At 40.7% G+C, this 25,298-nt stretch overlaps 1 protein-coding gene across 2 annotated transcripts; it reads left to right on the forward strand.

Annotated features, from left to right (window-relative positions):
* The first annotated feature begins 4,348 nt into the window (after positions 1-4,348).
* Positions 4,349-24,666, forward strand: LOC308061443 (DGAT1/2-independent enzyme synthesizing storage lipids-like). Of its 2 annotated transcripts, XM_080381397.1 has the most exons (7): positions 4,349-4,994; positions 10,423-10,753; positions 12,306-12,470; positions 15,746-15,939; positions 20,820-20,880; positions 21,232-21,371; positions 23,210-24,666. In XM_080381397.1, exons 1-7 carry the CDS (start codon positions 4,722-4,724, stop codon positions 23,312-23,314), a joined length of 1,269 nt encoding a protein of 422 aa, XP_080237523.1. In that variant the 5' UTR covers positions 4,349-4,721; the 3' UTR covers positions 23,315-24,666. The 2 variants fall into 2 exon arrangements, with proteins under 2 accessions (XP_080237523.1, XP_080237524.1); XM_080381398.1 differs by lacking the exon at positions 20,820-20,880.
* Positions 24,667-25,298: the final 632 nt, after the last annotated feature.

Raw genomic sequence — 25,298 nt, forward strand, 5'->3', positions numbered from 1 at the left:
AAAAAAAAAGGGTTCAAGTTCAGCTTGTTGAGACATGAGACCTCCAAGACAACCAGCCACCTCTTGTCATCACTCTGCAATATTACTGGCTGAAATAAAATCCAGTCCTAAGGACCCACGAAGGCCACCACTTGCTCCAGAATGGGGTCAGTAGCAATTGATAATCCTGCCCAGGTCCTGGTATTCATGCACAAGCAAGTATTAAGAGACAGGAGACAAGACAGGCAATTTTTTGAAGCAGTACCAAGTAATCAGTTTATATTAAAGAAGAAACTCCAGCCTCCAAACTCAAATGGTCATTTATGTTAAGCATAGAATCATTTAGGCTGGAAAAGACCTTTAAGATCATTGAGTCCAACTGTTAACCTAGTGCTGCCAAGTCCACCACTAAACCACAGCCCTAAGTGCTGCATCTACACATCTTTTAAATACCTGACCACTTCCCTGGGCGACTTGTTCCAATGTTTGACAACCCTTTCAGTGAAGAATTTGTTCCTAATATCCAATTTAAATCTCCCCTGGTGCAACTTGAGGACATTTCCTCTTGACCAACATCACTTGTCACTGGGGAGAAGAGACTGACAGTCCCCTCGCTCCAACCTCCTTTCAGGTAGTTGTAGAAGAGTGGTAAGATCGACCCTGAGCCTCCTTTTCTCCAGGCTAAACCCCAATCCCCTCAGATGCATCTCACAAGACTTGTGCTCCAGACCCTTCACCAACCTTGTTGGACCCGCTCCAGCACCTCAATGTGTGTCTTGTAGTGAGGGGCCCCAAACTGAACACAGTATTTGAGATGCGGCCTCACCAGTGCTAAGTACAGCAGGATGATCACCTCCCTTGTTCTGCTGGCCACACAAGCCAGGATGCTGTTGGCCTTCTTGGTAACCTGGGCACACTGCTGGCTCATGTTCAGCTGGCTGTTGACCAAACCAGCCAAAAGCAGCACACACACTTTCCTGCAGGCAGCTTTCCAGCCGCTCTGCCCCAGCCTGCAGCGCTGCGTGGGGCTGCTGTGATCCAAGTGCAGGACCCGGCACTGAGCCTTGTTGAACCTCACACACTCGGCCTCGGCCCATCAGTCCAGCCTGTCCAGATCCCTCTGCAGAGCCTTCCTACTCTCCAGCAGATCAACACTCCCCCCCAGCCTTGTGTCATCTGCAAACTTACTGAGGGTGCATTTGTTCTCCTTGTTCAGATTGTTGATAAAGATATTAAACAGAACTGGCCCCAGTACTGAGCCCTGGGGAACACCACTTGTGACTGACCACCAATGGGATCAATCTTTCCATGTTCTGCTGGAACTGTCCTTGGTGAAAAGGAGCCAGCTCTGAGCACAACTCACCTACAGTGTCATGCAAGCAACATCAGACTGGGACCACCAACTTTCTGTAACCAATTTATTTCAACTTTCAAATAGCAGTAGAAACTCTACTACTTCTCTTGTAAACAGATTCAGAACCACTTTTTTCTTGCTAGAAATCTTATCTGAATAAAAAACATGCTAAAGCTATAGACTGTCCATTAACACATTTATTTTGTGCTTTGACTGACTTTTAACTGAGTTACTTTTCTCCCTTCTTACCCCAAAAACTATTTAACAGCAATAGTTATATCCCATTTGAAATTTCATTTTGCTAGGTTAAAAAAAGCCACACACTTTTGTCTTATTCTTCTAAAACAAGCTTCTGCATCTATGTATTCCTTTGGACTCTTTTCTGTTCTTGTTTTAATCTGAATTAATCTGTATAGACAAGAAGGAAATAGAATTAAATACAATATTTCAAAGATCTCATTAATGCATTCTAGTGCTGTAATACGTCACTAATTCTACCAGGCATTCTTGGCAGATAAAACCCTGAGGTTATACTTACCCCTTCCATAGCTTCATCCCATAGGCATGATGGCCTGGCAGTATTTACAAGTAGAAATTGAAATATGAGTTTACCATTTCCTCACATCATGAACTACTAATTTCTTAACACATATTGGTCTAGAACACGCTGTACAGTGCAGAATACAAGAGACCCCCAATTGTTCTTACTTTCTCAAATATAGGTGCTATATTTGCTATTCTTCAGTTGTCTGGCATTCTTAGTAGCTTCATGAAGCTACTAAAAATCCTTACTATTGGTCCTGCAATTACATCTGCTAGGCATGTTCTTGTATAGATTGAGAAAACTGGTTCTGTCCTTATAATTTCTTAACCTTGATTTTTCATTCCAACTTTGTAATTTCTGCTCCTTCATCTTTATTATCAATCTGCCAATGCTCTGTCTCATTGTTTATATTCAAAATTAGAGCAAAGTACTTTTTCAGACGTATTATTTTTTTATTTCTATATCACCTTCATTGGTTGCTACTTTTGTTTTTATCTGAAGGTAGAAAATCTTGGCTGTTATTTCCCCCCCCCCCTTGTTTAACATACGCACCAGATTCACAAGATGCAGTTTATTATACCAATCAGTTCCTTTTGCTCCATTTCTCACAGAATCCTTATAATCATGGTAATACACGTTGTATGCTAGGTATTTGTAGAGTTATTTTGGAACCTTCTTTCTAAAATTTGTGCTCATTATTTCATCTAAAAATTCCAGACTGTTGAAATTTTGCATCTTTCTAATATTTCTCCCACTCCCTGAGATTCAAATGCTTAAATTCTAATTTCACATAATGACATGAATTCCTCATCATTAGGTATCTCCCTTCATATCCAAATCTGCTGCTGGAGGCCCATACCAAATTTCTAAAAATACTCTGAAAAAGCCTCATACCACTCTTCTTCAAGATGACTCTAAAGAAAAAAAAAAAAAAAAGGAAAAGCAGAGATAGTATTATCATAAAATGCTATTCAATACCCTATTCCAATACATTTTTCAATATCTATGTTATCATGACTGTTATTTCATTATAGTTCTGTTCTTCAGTGGCAGTTTTAGTTCTTTCATTTCTATGCAGATTCTTTGCACAATAGTACACCATCATGCATCTACAAGGAAAAAAAAACATGCAAACAAAACAAAATACTTTATTTCAGCTACATTTGGTGTTGGCCAGTAATGCTTTTTTTACTTGCACTGATCATCTAAATGTACTTTTGCCACTTAAAGATGCTATATCTGCATTCTATTGACCCCTCTACTAGCAAGAACACTTTTCCAATGATTTTGCTGCTTCATGCTAGGCAATAAATATCAAGTTTTTCCTAAATATCTTCCCACATGATGGAAGCTATTACTCAACAAGTCTGCCATGAGCCATAAAAGCCAAAAGCCAGCAGAAGAGCATCACTGGTGGATGCTTTTTTGCAGGTTTGTGACTAGTTCCAGTGAACCACAGCTACAGGATACATGTGGGAAGAAATGTACTGCAGCCATGCATTTTATGTCATGGGAGCCATGCAAGGGCTGCAACTGGCATGAATGTGGATACAGGAAGAGATGCTCACACCGAGGCACTGTTTTCTGTCCTCTGCAACTTTTGAGAAGCAGGTGGCAAGCCAATCTGCTTGTGCCAGCTGAATCAAGACTCCAAAAAGTTTGGAGGGAATCTAGATGTTAAAGAATCCTCTTTGGGAGTAAATCCTGCTGGACAATCATTGCAAGTCCCATTTACAGTGTTACAGAATTTGCTCACTTAGCCCTCTGAGCATTTTCAAATTTGTGTGAATCTTTTTAAGCAGCATCACACTGTAAACATCACTTGGCAGACAATTCTGCCTTCCTTCTGGACCTGCTCCAGTCCTGAATCAATATCCTGGAAGAGACAAACTCCAAGTTCTCTCTCAGAAGCCTTTTCATTCTTAAGAAGTTGACTCTAATCATACCTATGTTTTGTCTGGTGTTCCCCTGGCAAACTAGCTTCTAGGTTCCCCTCCTCTGCATTTGCAGATCACTGGTATTCCTCAATTCCTTGTTCTGTATCAAACCAAATCACTGAAATTCCATCACCTGTCTTAATGAGGTGATTGTTAACCAGGTGTCCTGTCACCAAATCAAAGAAATTCTATCACCTATTCCTTTTCTGAACTTAAAAATTGGTACCTATTGGTCTTACCAGTCGCAATAGGACCTCTGTCATATTACCCGTAGGGTGAACAACAGCACAACATATGGGTATTCAGTTTCAGTTTGGATCTGCTTAATCTAGCCAGAACAGCATGGTCTAGCTGCCATCTGTTTAATTACACCCCACGTCTGTGTGACACCCAGCTCTCCCAAGCTTTTCAGAGAGATTCCTTCCTTTGCAAAACCACTGCACGACCTCAGCTCAGTAGCCAACGTGTCTGTCTGACAGTTTCCTCAACCAGCGTGTGCATGAACTGGCGGGAGGCCTGGCCCGGGCAGGTGCTCCGGCCTGACGTGTCGGAAGCCGTGCAAACACCCAAACCCACGGCACGCAGCTGGTTTACATCCCGTCTACCTATAGGATATATTGACTGAACTGCCTGGAGTTTCGAAGCAGCCGGATAGGCAGCACAGCTCCACGGCCTCAGGCGAAGCCGGCCTTTCACGCCCACCTGTAGCCGCAGCTGAAGCGGGCCGCGCGCCTGTACGCCCCCTGCGCCCCCTCACAGGCCCGGCCGGTGCCCGCGCTGCCCCGGCACCCGCGGGAGACTGGGAAGGGGCGTCCCGGCCCCGCCGCGCACCTGGACACCCGGGGCAGGGGGGCGGAGCGGCCGCTCACCCGCACCGCGGCGGGGCTGAGGGGAGCCGGGGGGCGCGATGCCGCCGGAGGGTCCGCGCGTCCCCTCGCCCCGTCCCCTCGCGGTGGGAAGCGGCGCCCCCATCCAGCGGCGCCCGGGCGGGACCGCCGCTGCCCGTCCCGGGATTTTTATCGTTGAAGAATTAAAAATGGTGACCTGGGCGCGGAACCCACTGGGGCTGCCAGGCCCAGCCCCGCCTCCCCGGGCCTGGGCGCGGGGGCGGCAGCGCGCTTATCCCGGGACGGGGCCCCATCGGCGGGGTCCTTGTGACGGCCGGCGGCGCCGCGGGCAGGTGAGCGGGGCCGGGGCCGCGGGGCGCCGGCAGCCCCCGGCGGGCGCGGGGTGGCGGCGCGGGAGGCGGCGGCGGCCGTTTGCCCGCGGGGCCGGCGGCGTTGCGGTACCCGTGCGCTCGCCGGAGCGGCGATCCCTTCTCGGGGCCCCTTAGCACCAGAAATTGAGGCGAAACCCCGACTTTTCGCAGTAATGACGTTTGGAAGCGTTAATGGCGTTTCCAGGTGAAGAGGAGGGATAGCCGTCGGTGCTGGGCACCTGCTGTGTGTCCCTTATGCCCGGCGAGGAGGTCCCAGCGCCGAGGGCAGGCCCTGCGCCCTTCCAGCGCCCGCCGGCTGCCTGCCCGTCGGGGCAGGGCGGGGAGTGCCCGGCCGGGGGCAGTTCTTCACCTCTCCCTGGCGGGAGACAAACCCGGGTGGGAATTGTTAGTCGGATTTCCTGAGGCTGTGAGAGAATAAATAAATGGGAAACAGCAGGCCGGGTTAGGTAACCGCGGTGTGTGTGTGGAAGGGGGAACAGCCATGGAAAGCTGGGGCAACCGGGCACCGTAGCTATTAAAGGTTTTGATTTGGGGGGGATAGACCCTTCAGTTTTGGGGTGGATGTGCTGATAAAAACGTAGTCGTGGTGCTTAGAGGCATGCTCTAGTCATGGGCTTGGTAGTCCTGGGTTAATTGTTTGACTTATATTTTAAAGCTGTTTTCCAACCTAAGTGATTCTATACAATTCAGTGATAATCCATGAAGGTAGGGAAGGCTGTAGAAACATAGCGCTGCACAGGATGAGTGGGTTAATGGGATCAAATAAAGTGGGTGGTGACAGTGTGAGACCAGCAGGAGAGTTATTTTCCATGGAACTGCCACAAAGAATCTGGGAAAGGTAAAACTGGCATTTCATGTACATTGAAAGACAAGATGCAGAGTTGTAACTGTTAGATGATTCCCCTTGTGAAACAGAGCAGTTGAGTCTGACAGAAGAGAAAGCAGTAGCCTGCCACGAGAAAGCAGGTGTCAAAAAGTTCTCTAGAAGAATTTCCAGCTACTTTACACTCATCTTTCCACTCTGCTCTGCCAAATCTACTGCCAAGAGCAAACCAGTGAGCACCAAGACCAAGATTACCCACTCTTTAGTCATAGTTGAAAGCCGGCTGCAGGGATTTAATTTTGATGCCATAGGTCTCTTGTGACAGCTTTATTGTTTTACTTGTTCCCTGGGATTACAGAGTTGATAAGATTATCCTTATCTTCAGCAAGAGCTTGGGATCTGAATGACTTGTAGTACATGAGGCTTTTGATGGAAGGAGAGCTCCTGTATAAATTCTGTCTGCCTCCGACATCACCTGTAATTTTACATTGTAGATACAGCTATTAATCTGGAATTTGATATGCTTTAAAGGTGGAGCCCAAATAAACATCTCACATGTCAGCACAGGTGTTGTTATCTAGAAGAGTAATGAAGTCACTCAGTAGCTCTTCAAATCCATCACTAGGTGAGATGAGAAAAATACAGACAATTTAAAAAATGTTTGTTCACAAAACACGATACCCACTTGTTAACCTTTTATGGGGTATTAAGTTTTTAAGAGCATGGGAGCTGCTTTTGGCTCAGATTTGATAGAAGCAGAACAGAAATTTCTCTCAAATTTTGAGACTTGGGGCAAACCAGAGCATTCAGGAGTAAACATATTGCAGTTAACACTCTTGCATTTTCTTCCAGAGCATCATCAAGCAGGTCTTTAATAACAGCCTTGCAATTAATAGTGCCTAGAAAAATAGGCACTCAGTTATGTAATTTTCTATATGGTGTTCAATAGAAAGAATGCTTCAAAATTGTGTTTGTGGTCTCAGCAAGGGTGCTGGGTGAGTGATAGCTTAGTAGAACATGGCAAAAATAGAAGTTCTGACCTGCTGTAGTTCTTTGATGTTGTATTGGCAGTACAGAGAGATGCATTCACCATGTTGGACTCGTATCATATTACCCAAAACCCAGGGTCAGGGTTCAGTGATCAGAGTTCATTCTTTCCTTATGAAATGTTGGAGTACAATTGAACTGTGGGAGCAGGAACTGAAGCTTGGTGGAGCACCCAACTTCCAGAAAAAGCCGTGCTGCATCTAGCTTTTACTCAATTGGTCAATCTTTTATTCTTTCTCCGCACTGGTTTAGATTCAACTGGAATGGCGTTGAATTACCTTGTCTCCCACCCACCCAGCTAGCTATCATGATGTGAACTCGCTCCATGGGTACCCAACTACTTTCATATGTCCCAAGTCAAATCTGTGCTGTTAATACCTGCTTTGTAGGTTAAAAAAAATATTTTTGCACATCTAAGCATTTTAATTTTTTTCTAAAGCTTTTTTTTTAGTGTCTGTTGAACTTAAAATCAGAAATGAATGTGTTACTATGTTCATTTATACTGCAGTCTGTGAGTAAACAATGTTAAATGTAATGGTCTTCCAGACAGCAAATAATTTTCTGTTACATAAAAATTGGGATGGAGGAAGAGGAATCAGTGGGATGTTACATTGTTTACACTGATCAATGTAAACATCCTACTAATATTAGGACAAAATTCTGAAAATGCTGATTAATGTAGGACTTAGACTCAGTTCTCATTTGATGGGGCTTCCACCACTGATGGATACTTTTTTGTTGTGTTAGTTGATGACATCATTCATTTCATGTGTGCTCCATTTTAAAAAGCTTTATTTTTCAATCAAAATGTCAGGTGGCATTGGTAATATACTTTCATAATCCCCGTAGGCCAATTTAAATTTGGGCTGTTCCCAAGAGTGGTTTTGCTTGTGCCAACATTTTCACAGTCATCCAGTTAGCAGGGAACCAGCTGATCCTGTTGGAGACCAGGCTGGTGTTGAGAACATATGGTGAGGGGCTGGTGGCAGGACGAGTTCTAGGTGGCAGCTCATGTGTGGCTTAAAGGGACTCTTTGAAAGCCCCTAGTAAAACTGTATGCGCATGACACCTGCGCAAGCTGTTGCACCTCTAATTTCCTCAGAGAACGGAGGCGCATTGTTTGCAAGGTTGGTTTCCCACAAAATTACAATGAGTGGCATCAGTTACCTTTATCGCATACCAGCTTTTCAGTAATCTTGCCAGCGTTTTATCTGCTGAGTCTGCAGTTACTTGTGTCTGGGGACTTTGGAGTAATGTTAAATCTCTTCCAGTCCTCTGGATTTTCCCTAGTCTTTCAAGAGTTACTGAAAATGAGTATCAGGAGGCCAGAGGGAATTTCAGGTAGTTTATAAAAGGTTAGGCACAACCTGGATAGATACTAGGACTTGTTAATCTTAAAACATTGTTAGATTATATGATGTCTTAATCACCAGGTTCCTGTCAGTGATCTGTATATCCAGATTAATCCCCATATCATACAAGGTTTTTATTGGTCCATTTACTGTGGGTATGGACACTTTTATCGGCAATTTTAGGTCAGTTTTGCTACTGGCAGTAGTAGTCTGTGTTCCCAGTCTGAAGCCCCCATAACAATACAAAATGCACTTGCTTCCTTCACCCTATGCTGCAGGCTGAACGAGTTATTCCAAATACTGCTCAGTATTTCTGATTCAGTAGCCTGAGGCAAGCCCTTAACGTAGCCTTCTCCTGGCCTCTGTCAGTGTCTCGTGCTTCACAGGCATTGTGAATTTGTAGTCCTTGCTCTTATCAGCAACTTTAAACAATGAATAACTTCTTTACTATAGAGTGACACCACACAGTCAGCTTTATCCTTCTTAAACACCTTCTAAGTAGAGATTTTAATATCTGAATGCAGACTACTTCTTTTATTTCTCTCATGTTATCGATAAAGTCTTTCCAGTGACAATTTCTTTGTCACTGACAATTTCAGTGATCAAAGATATTTGAACAGATCTTCATATATCTTATTCAGGCACCAGTCATCAGGATTAAACAATTCTGTATTAATTCTCGTGACCGTCTTTGTCACATTGGGGTTTTTTTTGTTTGTGCTGTGCTTGTTTCCTTTGAGCTCCTAGTTTACTGTCCTTCCAGCTTGCGCTCTACTTATGGGTTGAGACAAAGACAGTTTCATGAGTTTTTGCACTTCTACCTTTCGGATTCTCTTCCCCCATCCCACTGCAGGGGAGGGTGAGTGAGTGGCTGTGTGGCGCTTAGTGACCTGCTGGGTTTAAACCACAATGGTCCTTTTTGGTGCCCAGTGTGGAGTTTGAAGGGTCTGAGATAAGGACAGATTTGATTGGAGTGTGCAAGACCAAATTCATAGCTTTTACAGCTACTCATCTGCAGGGCTTGCCATGGTGCTTGCTTGCCTTACCACCCCTATATTCTACCCAGGGCTACAAAGAAGAAAAACAGAAGTTGAGTGGTTAGTGTGTAACAGGTTTGCTCATATAAGTACGCAGCTGAAGATGTAAAGTCAGAAGAGTCTGGACTCGCTGTACTTCATGATCTTGGCACTGACTGTGGAAATAATGATTTGTTTCTTGTAGGTACTTGTCCTGGTGTTGGAGTGGAAAAATGTACTCGTTAAACAAGTAGTAACCTGATTGAGGCAAATAAAAGCTGTATTCAGTTATGGATTGCTGAATCTGATTGCAATGTTTAAATCTCTGCTAATGCTCAGAAATCTTAAAATCGGGCAGCAATGCTGGAGTGCTCTTGCCTTCCAGAGAAACCACTACCTGCTGTCAGGCAGGTAGGGTCAGCTGTAGGAACAGACTAACTAGGGAGCTCCATGTGGCAAACATCACTAGGACCACGGAGCGCACTTGGTCTTTGCCAGGGCTGGAAAATCTGAAAGAAGGGTGTGTTGATAACGGTTTTGTGGATGAGGGGCAAAGAGCTGTTTTCCCCAGTGCTACCAGCAGTATCAAATGCTGTCCCAGGCACCTCTAGGCCTTGGGAGGGAGCCACGGCTGCCCGGGTTTTGCTTGCTGGCTCTTCAGCTGCTCATTTTGCTGTTTGTTCCCCTCGCTGCCAGCTGCTGCCAAACTGAGAGGGACCAGAAGCCCAGGCTGGACTCTCTGCAGAGGATCAGGAGAGCCCAGACCTCTGGTAGCAGTCATCTTGACTAACGCTGCCAATCAGTTACCCTCTTCTGAGCTTCTAGAAAGTAAGCCATACTTATACAGAGAAATCATCTGATCAGCCATGTTGCGTGGATCCTGAGGCTTCCATGGACTACATCCCTTGCCCTTTCAGCCCCTATTAACTGGCTGTACAAAAAAGAATCCTTAAATATATAGGATAATCTCACTGGCAGTAGTGAATGGCAATTGCCAGCAGCTGTCTTAACGTGACAGAGAAACAAAATGTTTGACTCTGTGCTATAACAAAATAGGCATCAGGTGTATTTACAGAAAACTTTTTTCCTAAATTGAGAAACTTCTATGGTTAGTGAAATTTGAGCTGTGGCTTTTTTTCTCTTCTATCTAGGACATGATAGGTAGAAAAGAATCCTGCACTTCAGGACAGATGCTGATGACCGACCTAAACTGCCTTGCCTATGCACTGGAAGAATGGATGGTTGTGGAGTACCTGAAGAAATACTTTTTTCATGTGGTCATAGTCTCACTGACAATAAGTGCAATATTAGTTTTTTTTATAGTTCCTTTAACGATCCTCTTTTTCATTTACCTTACTAATATATTGCTTCTAATATATCGGAAGAATGGTGAAGTAAAAGCAGATCCCTTGAGTGATGTTTGGGATGGTGCAAGGAAAACTATAGCAAGCTTTTGGGATATATATGCAAGAATATGGCATGGTAAGTATGACATGACTTGTCTAAAGCTTCGCATTACAATAAATAGTAAATACACTTGAGTTTCACTTTTTTTTATTTCTTCCAAATGGATGCAAAGAAATGACATTTATTATACTTTGTATGTCATCTAACCTAGAAGTTTCTGCCTCTAAGACTGATTGCAATATAGAACAAGCAGAACGAAAGGGAGAAATTAGTTTATATAGGGTAAATTTCTCTTAAGTGGATAGGCAGGTGCACTTCTTTGTATATGGTATTAGAGTGAAGCATAGCGTTAATGCTAGTTCAAGTAACCTAACTGTAGGAGAACTGGGTTGTTTAATTTTTACCTTAGCAGCTGCTTAAAATGCACTTAAATGATCAAAACACAAAAACTAGCTGGAAATGTAATTAGTGTATTTTTAGTTGGCAAAAACTACTTTGTGTTATGATAACTGAAAATAATTTTAAGAGCCATATGGACAATGAAATAATTAGATACCACATTTAAGTTTATACTATGGCAGAATTTAAAAGTAACCTGAATTTTCAGTTTCATTACACTCAACTTTCAGATACTTTCAACACACCCTGCTCCCTAGGAAAATCCTTAGCTACATCTAGGCTCTTGTTCTTCCCAGAGATGTCATTTAGGGATATCAGCAAGACTTAACTTTACTGCCCTAAGGATGAAGAGTAACAGGTTGTTGTCTACATTGCTATCTTTCCTCACAGATTTTTCCTTTTAATCTTTGAACATCCTGCAGTATAAAATTTTCTCCACCTCTTCCTAGGACTCTGCCTGCTCCATCCCCATCCTTCTCCCCAAACAGCTTATGGTAGGAACTGTAGCAGGGATGGAGATGAAGGCAGAGCTCTTAGCTGGCAGAAGCTGTGGCTTTCCCAATCCTTAGTATACATTAGGTGAAGCCAGACTAGTAGGCTAAAACCTAAATCAAATGTAGGAAGAGTCAGGAGGGGGATTTGTAGAAGTCTGTTGTCTGTGAGGAAATTCCCTTCCACTGTGAACACATTTAACTCTTGTGGAAAGAACCTCTCTTTGGGATTCTTGCAGATTCTGGTTTGGACTTAAACATCTCAATGAGAGAAACTTTTTATTGTGTAAAATCCCAAAGTTTTCATTCTGCCCGACACAGAATGGAGATTTGTACTTTTGTATTTCAGGAAAGCATACTGACCACTCGTTTGCCTCTCGTTCTGCTGATGAAGCAGTTTCACACCAGTATAGTAAATTATTATTATTTTTAAATTGTTGTACTTTGGCCTGGGAAAAGTTTCTAATGGGAAATAATTAATTTAGTCCCCTTACTGGGGAAGATGTCAGATTCAGGTCTGATCTAGTGATGAAACTGACCAACAAATCAATTCACTGATACACCTGTGGTGTTTGAGGGGCTTTCTCTTTGATACTGACCAAAAGTTCCATACAGAACAATACTTCTAAAAGCTACTGCAGAGGCTTTCTTTAACAATGGAGAGTAAACAGTTTTCTTTAAATTGCCAGATGATTCACAGCTATCATTGTTGGTATATTGCTTTCCATCCCAAACAGGTTATGAGCTTCATGGTGTGGAAAACCTACCAGAAGGACCAGGCATTCTTGTGTATTACCATGGAGCTATTCCTATAGACTACCTTTACTTTTTGTCTAGGCTATTTCTTTGGAAGAAAAGACTTTGTCTGTCAGTAGCTGATCATTTTGTCTTTCGTTTACCAGGTAAGAACATATTCTCTTGTATTTAAGCACCCTTGATTCACTCAACTTTTTGCTGGTTTAGATGAAATTTAGATTTATTACATATTCAAGAGAACTTTTAAACTAAAAACCTGCTTTTAGACTCTTAATCTAAAAGCTGGTAGATGCAGAAGGGCAAACAGGGTAGAATATCCTGTCTTTTAAGTGAAAGGTCATAAAAACACTGGTAGACACACACCCCCTCCGCCCCAAAGCCAACAAATAGACTTTATATAATCCCTTTGGGTTTAAATGTCATGCCTTAGTAGATAGTGTAGGATAGGACTGTATTACTGACATAGTGCTGGCTGGTCAGCAACAGGCTATGAGTGCAGAAGAGCTCATTAAATGGTAGGATATCAATAACCTACCTCTACACTGGGTAGCCACAGCTATGGGGTATGACATCAAATCTCTCTTTTGATCAGAGCCTGGAGTAGGGCACAAAACTTCTTTGAAGATTTTACAGTTTGAAGAGAGCTCTGTAATACTGACCACCACAATACATTCAGCACGTTGTAGGCTGAGAAAGAAGTAATTCCGCTGTGAAAAGGAGAATTCACAAGAAAAGCAAACCTCATTCATTTAGAATTTTAGAAAATCAAGGAATAAAGAAGGAGCATCCAGAAGGAATAGCAGGGAGAGTATTTAAAGGCACCTTTATATCCCTTACATTTAAATTTATTATAACACTAAGGAGTAAAGGAAGCTATTTAAAAGTAGAAGGACATTCTTCAGAAAAGGAAGTTGTGTTCAAACACTGAAAACAAGGAACATCAACTCGAGCAAGTTTGATGCAAGAACATATTAAGACACCCCTGGAAAGATGATGAGGAAGAATTTGCTACAGGCATACTTGGTAAATACTGTGTAGTGCTGAACACAGCAGAAGCATGAAGTCATCAATAAATGATTGGCTTTTAAGACCATTAAAGGAAGATAAAGTTTAGCAGAATGTTGCAAAGGAGACTTCTTTTTTTAAGCGATAAACGAGAGCGTACTGTTTCAAGTTGAGGTGTTCATAGCACAGATATTTATTACAAATGCATTGTAAACTAGTGTAAGGACCAAACAACACTCTCAGCTTTGCAATTTCCAGACTGCTGATGTGTATGTAAAATATTGCTTGAATTATGTTCATGCTAGAGGAACAGGAGGTGGCAAATACAGTGTCAACCTATAAAACGGTTACCAAAAAGGCATCTGGTAAAAAAGACCACAAATACTGGAGATTAGCCTTCCCCATTTGCTGCGTTAGTAGAATATGCAGCTGAAAGTAATAGACTGAGTGAAACTTCTCCCTAACCTGTTGCTCTACCACACTTAACCTGCTTTTTGTAGAGAAACTTTGCACTTCACAGATTATTTAAAGAATGCTCATGAGCATATGCTGAACCTCAGACTGTTGTATTAATTACAGTTATGGGAGAAGTCTTCTTGTGAATGAATAACTGGTTAAAAGGTAGGAAATAAAGGGTAGAAGTGAATACCTTATTTTCACAAAGAAGCAGAAATCACCAGGTATATGGATGAAGATCAGTGCTGGCACCTATATTGGTCAAAATAATCATCATCTGGATCAGTAGTGTGGTGACAAATCTTTATACTGGCCTTTTTATTTTTTTTTTCAAGGCAGTAAAAGCCTATACAGAGAATACAGTTATCTATCAATACTGAATCACTGGCTGATTAAATGGTGGATGGAAGTCAGTATTAGTTACAACACAGTGCAGAAGGAAAGAAAACAGAGTCTAAACACATAAACATGTAATTAAGCTTTAAATTTTCTAGATGACTTTAGGGATATGTCACCTTAAATCTCATGAGTTGCCGAAAGGCAAACAAATTTTAGGCTTATGAAAAAGGAGATACAGAAAATACCATTATGTACTTAAAATGCATATAGTGCCCAAATCTTGAGTACTGCATAGAATTCTGGTCTCCACATCTCAGGAAAGCTGTGAAGTAATAAAGATACAAAAAAGGACAAGAATGATCAGAGGCCTCGCATGACTTCCTTTGGAGAGCTAGTACATGGCACAGAAGTCTTGCATGACGAAGGAGTATAAAATTCTGTGTGACCTGGAAAAGGGGAGTAAGAAGTGGCAATATGTTCATGTGATACATCATAATTCTTAATAGGCAAAAGTTTTAAAGGCAAGTAACAGAAGTAACTATTAACTTAATAAGGATATGGCATTCCTGGCTGCAGGATAGAACAGGAACACATCTGAGTTCACAAAGGGATTAAACAAAGTCAACATCTGTCTTTGACAGAAAGATCTATCAAAGGCAGTGCCTCGAATAAGACTAAATACAATTCAATTGCAAGATGTGGCACTGTGTTTCCCACTGTCTTCCAAAGTTGGTGTTGCAGACCTTTGTCAGAGTTGCAGTGCTAGACACCAGTTCTGGCAGTCCATAGCTTTGTTTACAAAATGTAAACAATTTCTTTTCAAACCATGCTGTTGGAACAGTGAGTTTGAAGATAGGGAAACTCTTGTTTGCTGAAGCTTTCTATGGGAATTCCAAACTGATAGGTTTAGAATGTGAAGATAATGTAAGAAAGCATAGAGTGCTTCTGTGGTTTACATTCTGTCTTTTGGAGAAATCCCAGTTACGGAAACAGAGGAAGGAGATTCACCAAACTCCATGCAGTGCTGAAACTGCCCTACCAACTTCTGCCATTCATGCATCTTAAGACTTGTACACCAGTTCAATTTGATCCACATAGTTTGCAATTTAACCACAAAATACTCAATTTAATAACTCAGAACCTCAATGTTTAAAATGTTAAACATCCCATTTTAAAAGAACAGAAAGAATTGCTTGTCAGTTATTTATTTTTATAATTGTCTTTATTGTACTCATTTTTTCTTCTTCTGCATTAAGATATTTAAAAAGAAATGGGGAGGAATAGGTGTTTATTCTCAGATTTCTAGCTGCAATGCACAAATTTTGATTCCGTGGCTGGTGTTTTGATAGTTATGGTAAACAGCATGTGGAGGCATTAGCTTATTGAGATGCTACTGATAAGCTGGTTCATCTTCATAACATTTGGGCAAAACCACAGTCACATATTTGTCATTTTGCCAATATTTACTCTGCAGGTGTTTTACTGCCTTTGTACAAATTTGCCTTAGTTTAAATATATATAGCTATTAGATTTTCATTTAACTGTAATCTTGTTCCTACATGCAAACAGTATTTGTGATATATTGTTACAATAATACGTATTTTCTACTTCTTTATTGCAGGACTTAAATTATTATTGGAAGTGACAGGTGTTATGCCAGGTACAAGGGAGGAGTGTCTGATTGCACTGAAGAATGGACACCTGGTGTCCATCTCACCAGGTGGAGTTAGAGAAGCACTATTCAGTGATGAGAGTTATCAACTCATGTGGGGCAATCGAAAAGGATTTGCCCAGGTTGCTTTGGATGCAAAAGTGGTGAGTATTATATTTTACCAATCCTGGTTTATGCTTACTGCACACATGCTTCATTACAAAATGCAGCTTAGGAGTGTTGGAAAATCTTTCAAACAGAAGAAAAGGTTTGGGGGTAAACCATTTCTTTTCCTTTCCCTACCATGTTCCTCAAGCACATTAATCAGTAGGGAGCAAGGGGTTTATGGAACTGTATAGCTTTTTCTTGACTGTTGCAAGGCATCCATCTCTGCAGTTCCGTGTCTACAGTTCCATCACGCAGGCATGTGATTTCTTGTCTTGACTGTATTTCAGGAATCTTTGCTGTGGCTGTCCTTCGTATTGCTGTGAGGTTTCATTTGTTTTTCTCATCCTACTAGACGTATTTTTGTCTTGCTTCTACATACCTAGCCATTTTCTTATTGCTCTTTATGGATTATCTTTATCTTTCTTTTCACTTATTCTGGAAGGGTCCAGGATTTTGTTCTTACCCTTACTTCTTTTCATGTTACTGAAAGACTGCTTCAGCTAACCCAAGGTGTGTCTGCATCAGTGTCTTGGTTTGATTCATGTGTGCACTTAAGCGGTTTTTTCCATCTCTCTCACATACCATGCTTTCATTCACATCATGGAGTGTGTTAGAATACCTGAGCTGCGTTCCTGTTGGCAGAAACTAAACCAGAAGTGGGACCTAATACTGTTCAGTTGCAAATGGGCATTCAGTCAATGGTATGAGACAAGAATTAGTTCTACATAAAAACAGAGCCCTGAAACGTGTTCAGTGTTGATATCGGATCCTCGGTGTCCTCTAGAGAGGTGTTTGTATTGGTTTGCGCTCTGCTAATGTACACATGACCACAGCTTCAGTTACATTTTCTGTGATACACAAATACACACTTCTGCCACTGGCTCTGACTTTTTCCAGCTAATTCCACGTGTGAGACTATTTCCCAGAGACTATATCAGAGAAACAATTTTGTTTGGAATGGCACAGATCTGAAAGAGCAGTAACCCTGTCTTTTTCCCAACTGCCACTTCTCATCATCACTACTAGTGACAAGTTTTCTGTGTTAATTTGGAAAGCACAGCTAGCGCTCTTTGTGACTGACAATACTGGTACACATCCAGGCTTCATCTGTTCTGCCATGAGCTTTCTGCTGCTTTCTCCTGAACTGCACAACCATCATTTTTCTTTACATTCTTATGGATATCTAACAATTGCAGTGCTCTTCTTTGGCCTTCCACATAAACATAATCCTTTTCTGTCTATATAGGAGAATCTGTACAGGGAATAGAGTCCTTCCCATGAAAACTTGAATTTCTTACCACACCTTTCAGTTCTCTTGTGCAGTTATCTTTCTTTCTTTCTTTCTCTCCCCATTCCATTTTGTTGCTTCTCAAACTTTGCTTTGGTCTCTTTTGCTATAGCTCCTTTTACAAAGTACCTACTGTTTCAGAATGCATGCTTTGGGTTAATATTTCTTCATAACTTCATGTATCTCTGAAATGTTGTGGGGAGATTTTTTCTAAACACTGGAAAAAATTTAGGGGCATTTATCCAGTGGTAATGTAGTTTTAGACTGGGAGTCCTGTTTCTACCTCTTTGTCTTATGTGGCCTTTTAAAAGTCATGTTTTATGTGCTTCTGTTCACTCTCCTGTCCTTTTTTTCACAAGTGTGTGCTCATAAATGTTAGTCACAATACTTCATATATTGTGTGCACCTGTACACTACCACTAGGAAAATATCAGAATATGAATAGGATAAACCCAGTCAAATTCATGTGGGCATTCTGAATTCCCTTATAGTCCTTCCTCTTATGTATTAATTTAATAATATACTCAAACAGTCAGAAAGAGGTGTCACTAACAACTTCAGTGATTTCTAATAATTTTGCTTTCACATGTGTCTTTCCAGCTACTTCAAACAATTGGAACGGTGTTTTGCCAGATGTTTTCACTTCACTTGGAACCTTGTGTTGTAATTCTACAATGTAATAAGTTGTTTTTAAAAGAAAAATTGAATTAACAAATTAAAAAAATCTAAAGTGCCCTTAATATAAAGGGCCACCCTGATCAAAACACATCACAAAAATCCTTGCTAGCAATCCTCTTAATCCTTCCAGTCTTCCATAATTTAGAAGCACATGGAAGTAGCTGAATAGTAGTACCTAAAATTGCCAACACCTTCTATTGAACAGGGTTTGTGTGTTTTGTTTGTTTGTTTTTAATGTAATGAATTAGGTGTTAATTGAGGATAAGGTTCTTCAGTATGAAAGGTTCTTGTGGTCATTTGTATATCATGTTTGATAAAAGAGACATTACGCAGGATTATGTTACCTTTAGAGCAGAGAATTTTCTCCTTTGACACCTACTAGCCTGAGCTCACCTTTATAGTGCTGCTGGCAATTGTTTCACTTATTATTGCACTCATTCAGTTTTGGGATTATTTTTTTTTATGATCAGAAAGTCTGACTAGATCCCAGTGTGGTGGGCATCACTGTAATTAGCTAGCGGGCTCCACCGAATTTTGGGCATCCTTGATATTTCTCTGGAAATCTGTGATAAGACACACCTTATATAGCTAAACACTTAAAAAAAAGTGCTATACATTTAACAGTAGAGGGGGCAATATTAACCTTACATACTTTTCTTACACAAAGTTAAGCCCATGGATTCCATCTTTTGGCAAATTTGGAGTTTGATTGTTTCTGTTTGTTCTTGCATCCTTTTCAATACTAGCCAAACCAGTCTTGTAGACAAGACTTCTTGGCTGAAGACTGGGGACATACTTATCTAAACTTTCAGAACTTGATCTAGCAATTCATATATGTTTTGCTAATACTTACTTAGATCCTGGATGAAAGCAAGATAGGACTCTTAAGTGCCTTTTTTGCATTTATTGTGCATACAGTGTAGCTGTCAACTCAGAGAACCATGCACACTTTACAGTGTTGAAAATGACTACAGTGGTTCATAGCCTGCCACAGATGACTTGAATGGGGATTTCAAGGCAAATAGACATTCCCGTTCTTCTTATGTTACAGAAGTTCAACAGTTCTTCCACTTAAAAAGTTGAAAAAAAGCACCAAGGAACATAGTTTCAGCCTCAGTCCTTGCCTAAGGGTTTCCACATTCATTTTCCACTTTGTCTTGTATAACTACTCTGCTTACCTGGGGTCAGAGAAGGAGAATATTGCTTTTTCATGTTATGACTCAATGAACTTCTGGGGCATATATTTGTCTCGGTTGAATTTATCTATGCCAGGAGCCTGGAATTTGGCAGGCTAATGGGAAGGATTCATAATTTCTGAAGATCCCTGCATTTCATCTGTGCCAAAAAATTGGTTCAGGTCTAGTTAGGTAAAAGGTAAAACAGGACTATGGTTCACAAAATTCTTATGTATGTGCAAGAGGCTGGACTAGGTGATCTCTGCAGGTTCAACCTCAGCTATCCTGTGATTCTGTCTTTTTCAAGCTGGCTGGGTGTGGTGCAGCTCAGTTCCAGCACAGCAGATCTAAATCTGTGGGTTATTGCAGATCTGATTGTGCTGCTTTACAGAGGCAAGCTTTTATGTGTATACCTGTTTTTATTAGCTTAGGGAATTAATGCTGCTAACCACACTCCGTACTTCATTGGCTTATCATTGTATGCATGTAACTTGTAGTTGCTACATTACTTTGTAGCCTAAGATATATTTAGCTTGCACTATTACTAAAATTTGAAGTAGGTTTCAAACATTTAAAATGTTAGACATAAAGTATTCAGTTAATAAATGAAGCTGTGTGGTATTTTTAATGTCCAGTAGTTACATGCTATGAACAGATGTTACTGATTGTTTTTGAGGGTTTATTTCTAATTTCCTGTATCTTCTAATTCTGAAGGGTTTACTATTACAACTTTATGTATGTTTGATATTTTTGTTACCTGTCAGGGTTTTTTTACTTTAAACAATTTCCATCACTTCGAGTTCTTTGTTAGGCTCTAGTTAGGTCTTTCTCTTGCTTGTGTTTTTTTTTTTTTTTCTCTCATCCTGTGGTTTCTGTTCTGTGGCAGGGATTCTTAAAAGCACAAAGGTATCCCTTCATTACCTTCTGGACAAGCAATTCCAACAACATGCTCAAAATACGGTTTCAAAAAAAAATGAAAAGGGCCAATGCGGGGGGTGGGGTGGGGTGGAAATCATTGTGTGTATGGATAGAGTCACTGTTACTTTGTCTACAAACTATGAAATCTTACCTGAGGCTGTAAGACATGACTGTTTCAAGTTCAGGTATCGCAAGAATCTTTCTTTTTAGTCACAATAATGAAGTGAACTTGTTCTGTAACTGCCTAAGGATCTGCCCTCCAGAAGGCATTGTAGTCCAGGTCAGTGAGGGCATACGATTGCCTTATTTGTCCAAGGAATTTGCGAAGTTTTCCAATAGGGTAGTATCCAAACATTCCTGCTTCAATGAGACCTTACTTTGAGAAGCAGATGAGATGAGCCAAATGTGAATGCCTGCTTGCTTTCTGCGAGATTTCATAAACTGAATGCTTTCCTATTCACCACACATGATGTAAGCTTTAGACAGAGAAACTGCAGAACTTCATTTTATGTTTCAGTCAGTGATATGGCAATAAATATGTAGCATACAAGTTGTATAAACCTTTAATAAATGTCAGACATTTTCTTTACAGATGGTGACTTTGAAAACAGTGATGTCTGTGGGAGCTGAGAAATAGAATTTTATTTCTATTCTGGAGTTTATTTTTTTATATGCAACATTCCTTATTTGCTACTTAAGTGACTGATAATTATCCTCTGGATTCAAGTGATTTTCTTAGCTGCATTAACAGGCACAAACACATAAATTCAAACCTGGTATAACATTTCCACCTTTTTTTTTGTGTGTGATTCCTTAGCCCATCATTCCAATGTATACACAAAATGTCCGGGAAGGATATAGGATGTTTAAAGAAAGAAGTAAGAACTTATATTTTAAATTTTGGAATGTTTCCTCCACTTTTCTCTCAGATTTCTCTTATATTTTGCTTTTCAGACTTCTGCTTACTTTGGATTAACACACTTGCTGTGGTCAGAGGTATCTCAAATGTGGAGGTAGCTTGTGTATAACTGGTGTGATTTGGTTCTTTAATGCAGTCTTAGTTCAGTGATACAGATTTGTTTTGGTGGACGGTTACCTAAATCCTGTAATTTCTTCTTGACTGTCAGATAAAGCATGCATTCTTAAGAAGTCTTCCATACTAGATTTCAAATTTGGATTGTATTTTCTGTGATTGTAATCTAACTTTTTCCTCCCTTAAATTATTCCAGGATTTTTTAGACAGTTGTATGAAAGTACTCGATTGCCATTTACTCCTCCGTACGGAGGACTTCCGGTTAAATTTCGCACGTACATTGGGGAGCCAATCCCTTACGATCCAGATATAACTACAGAGGAATTAGTTGAAAAGGTAAGTTAGCCTTTCTTGCAATACCAAACTATATACTTTGTCATTAATTATTATGCACTTGAAACTAGGTTTTTGCATGCTTGAATAAAGACAAATACACTTTTACTAGCTTGCTAATGCAATGGGCCGTTGAGCTCCAGGATTGTTTAATATATTGTTAACTACAAGTAACTATTGACATAACAATAGTTGATTGGGATGCCCTCATCCTTTCAGAGTGTGAGCTGTCTTCCTGGGATGTTAACTTTGTTTTTCCCATGGCTTTTGATAACTCAAATTATGTGAATTATGTTTTAAGTTCAGTTTTCAGTAATTAGGAAAATGAATTTAATATATAACCAGTACCTTTGTGAATCTTCTCTAAATAATGCAGGGCTTTAGAAACAAAGTTCCACAAGAGCTTCAGTCTCACTGTCAAAAGGAAAATGTAAAAAAAAATAACAAATTGCATCCCTTATATAAAAGTATTTTGAGTACCTACAGTTTGGTGAAATCAGTGGAGTCCAGGAGCATAAAAACATTTATAGATCCAGGGTTTAGGCATTTCTCAAAATGCTAATCTATACAGAAAACGCACTTTTAAAATTTTTTCATATAAGATGAAAGAAGGGCTTTATGGCAAGAAAAAAATTTGCTATGTCTAGGAATACACAGAACAAAACACTTGTAAGGAATAACTGATGTAAAAAACACCTTGCTGCCCCCCCCAAAATGCAGGAAGACTAGTGCCTTTTTTTTTTTTTTAAGGATCCACTGCAGAGTGTTCTGGGCTTCACAGCAGTGAAACCAGAAAGGTTTGGTCTGTTACAAGGGAACTTGCCCAGGCAAGCTGTGGAGTTTGATTTCAACAGGTTTAGGAGGCTGGAAGCAATATTAGTGCTAAGACTGCCCTTATAGTTATCCATATTTTTGTATTTTCAGGGAACAGTTTTTTGTATATCTGCAAAACTGAAATTGACATCTCCCATGATGTTTATTTGCTTTACTAAGAGAAGCCTTTGACTACTTCCTTCAGTGGGAGTATGGATAGGTCTTCTGTCACTCATCTTCATTAAAAAAAACCCACCAATGTAGTTTGAGATGGGCAGTGGCTTGGCTGATTTCTATCTGATCCTGCCTTGGAAAGGCGTCAGGACATGAATCTGTCAGGAAAGGTTTGGCTACTCTTTTCATATGTTCCTAGTGATACTCTGCCATCACCCTGGGGTAGATCACCAGAATATATAGCTACGCTTATTTCAAGTTTAAATGTATGAGGAAAAACTAAGGGAGGTTATTTCTTATCCCTGGTAGAAACTCGGAGTATTTTATGCATTCTCTTTCAAACTTGCATTTAAATCTCATGTAGAGTGAAAATGAACAGACTTTAGATACAGCATGCACATAATAAGAGTATTTGTATGTGGTACAATTACAGAAGAATTTATTTGGGAAGGAAAGATGGAGGCTCCTACTCCAAATTCCTGGTCCCAGCAAGGTCAGCTATGAGATGAGATGAAGTTAGTCAGGTTTTATCCAGTGCTTTTGATTAAAACCTTCAGGGATGGAGATTGCACAAACTTAAATGTTTGCATGTGTTAAAGGCTGCTTTGATTTGGTAATGCCCAAGTTCAGTAAATCTCAAGAATTTGAGCCTATTCAAACTGCAATCAATGTTTTTATTCCTCTCCCTTCCAAGGGAAGTGTTGTTAGGATAACTAGCTGGTATAAAAGACAACTTTTTTCTTAAAGTCTCGTGTGAATTTCCCAATGTCTCTTAACATCTGAGAAGTCAGTGATTACACTGCTCTTCCTTGCATAAGCAGGTCAGTAAAGGCAACTTTCTCTTCTCTTTTCAGACAAAGACTGCTGTCCAGGCTCTCATAAGCAAGCACCAAACAATCCCAGGCAGTATATGGAAGGCTTTATTGGAGCGATTTGATAAACATCGTAAACGTGATTAGAATGCTTGTTTATTTCATTGTTTTTACAGCATGCAGTAAAAAACAATGTCCTGCGGTACTGATGACTAATAATTGGTGTTGAACCAGTTTAATTTACAAGTTTCTACAGATCTGACAGAAGAAAACAATTAACCTCTTGAAGGTTCCCCTGTGCCTTTGAGGATATTCTGAAGTTAGAAAGACTGAAGAAGAAAATATGTATAATAGCAATGCAACAGCTGAATTCCCCAAAAGGAAACGATGTAGCCAGGATTTGCCTGGTTCTTAAAACAAGTATGTATGTATATACATCTGAGAGCCTCAGAAGTTTTATCTAGATTGTGGTTTTATGTTTTGAGCAGTTCATGGTCCAGTCTCGGAGTACAAGCTCAGAGTGCAACTTGGAGGTCCCACAAGTCCACCCCTTGGTGTGCACCTTCCCTGTTGGACCTCATGTAAGACAGTGTCAGAAGAGAAACTGGCTCACTTTAGCTAAGGATCTGCTGCTTAGGCCATTTGTCTAGAGAGGTTATACAAAGAGAAGTAATCCCATTAAACCAGATAGCTACTAGATTCCTACAAGGACATCAGCTTAGTGGTTTGGTACCCTGGAAAATAGGAATGCTACATCCAAGACTTTGCTCCAACAGAAAAAAGAAGAGTCTCTCAGAGAAAAAAAAAAAAACAACAAAAAACCAAAACCCCAACCTTAGTTAAGTGTAGCACTATGCAAATACATGTAGACAGTAGTTTCAAGCCTGAGCTGGTACATTCATGCACTATTGCACCATACAATACTGATTTAGTAGCTGTAGCTGCCCCCAGCCTGAGAGTTCTTGCATCGTAGTGTGTTTGCAGTACAGATGTGCTGTACTCACCCAGATCTCCCAGGGAGCGGGCTGGGGGGAGCCTACTTAGGTAATGCAACCCCAATACTCATCATCACTGGTGGTTTGCCTGAAAATGCGGTACTACAACACTGTCGTCCTCATATGGATTGAACCTAAAGGCCTGTTTGGAAAGGTGGACATAGGCAGCATTGTCTTCCCAATGCAACTTGCAGAATACCAAAACTCGCTACAAAGCAGAATGTATTTTTACAAGCTGTGGGATATTTTACTGGTGGGGGTGGGAGAACTTTGTGCAATCTATCCAATGTGCCACTAAATGCAACAAAGCCTGTTAAGTTCAAACACCAAGACAGGTATTTTTTGTGTCTTGTTTTTCCTTCTTGTACTTCTAATACCTGTATAATCTTTTCCCTCAACATCCTAAAACTTTATGTAGCATCTAAGGAAATAGATACAGTGTTTGCCCATTTTCACTAGAAAGCTAAATCTACTCTTTGGATTAAAATTAATTCTTCCTCTTTCCATGCTGCTTCTCAACAAGTATTTCTTGCACATCTGGAGAAGGGAGCTGGATAGACAGGTGAGTTATTTCCCTAGAGGAAAAAGACAAGAATCCTGTCCTGAAAAATCTCAATTCTGTTCTAAAACATAGGAATGTTTACTTGAACACCTTAACTATAATTGCTATATGCAGGCAGGCAGATTTTTCTCCCAGCAGAGACTCTGCATGCGTAGGAGATGATAAATGAAAGCAAATCAAGGTGCTGACTGATAGGCCTGGATGTGAACAGCCATTCAAACCATGCAGTCTTACACAGTGCACTCCAACAATATAAGCTGAAATTCAGAGCCTGAGCTTAAGTCGGATGAGAAAAGGAACTAAAAGAAACAGCTATCAAATACAAAAATGGACACAAATGAAGAATCAAGAGGAATTAAGAGCAGCCAGAATCTGAAACCATTCCTTGTATTGCAGAAACGATGCAGGACTCGACAGCATCATTCTCTGACTATCCTATTTTTCAAGCACATTAGCATCATCATGGAGCGTGTCCAAAGAGCAGCGAAGCTGGTGAAGGGTCTAGAGCACAAGTCTTGTGAGGAGCAGCTGAGTGAACTGGGGATGTTTAGCCTGGAGAAAGGGAGGCTCAGGC

The sequence above is a fragment of the Falco punctatus genome (genome assembly GCF_963210335.1).
Source record: "Falco punctatus genome assembly, chromosome: 3".
NCBI lineage: Eukaryota > Metazoa > Chordata > Aves > Falconiformes > Falconidae > Falco > Falco punctatus.

Bases quoted from the DNA above. Each gene is read 5' to 3' on its own strand.
- LOC308061443 (XM_080381397.1), top strand. From the start codon at position 4,722: ATGCCGCCGGAGGGTCCGCGCGTCCCCTCGCCCCGTCCCCTCGCGGTG. The intron at 15,940-20,819 runs GTGAGTATTATA...GTGATTCCTTAG, and splicing joins TTGCTTTGGATGCAAAAGTG to CCCATCATTCCAATGTATAC. The intron at 20,881-21,231 runs GTAAGAACTTAT...AAATTATTCCAG, and splicing joins TAGGATGTTTAAAGAAAGAA to GATTTTTTAGACAGTTGTAT.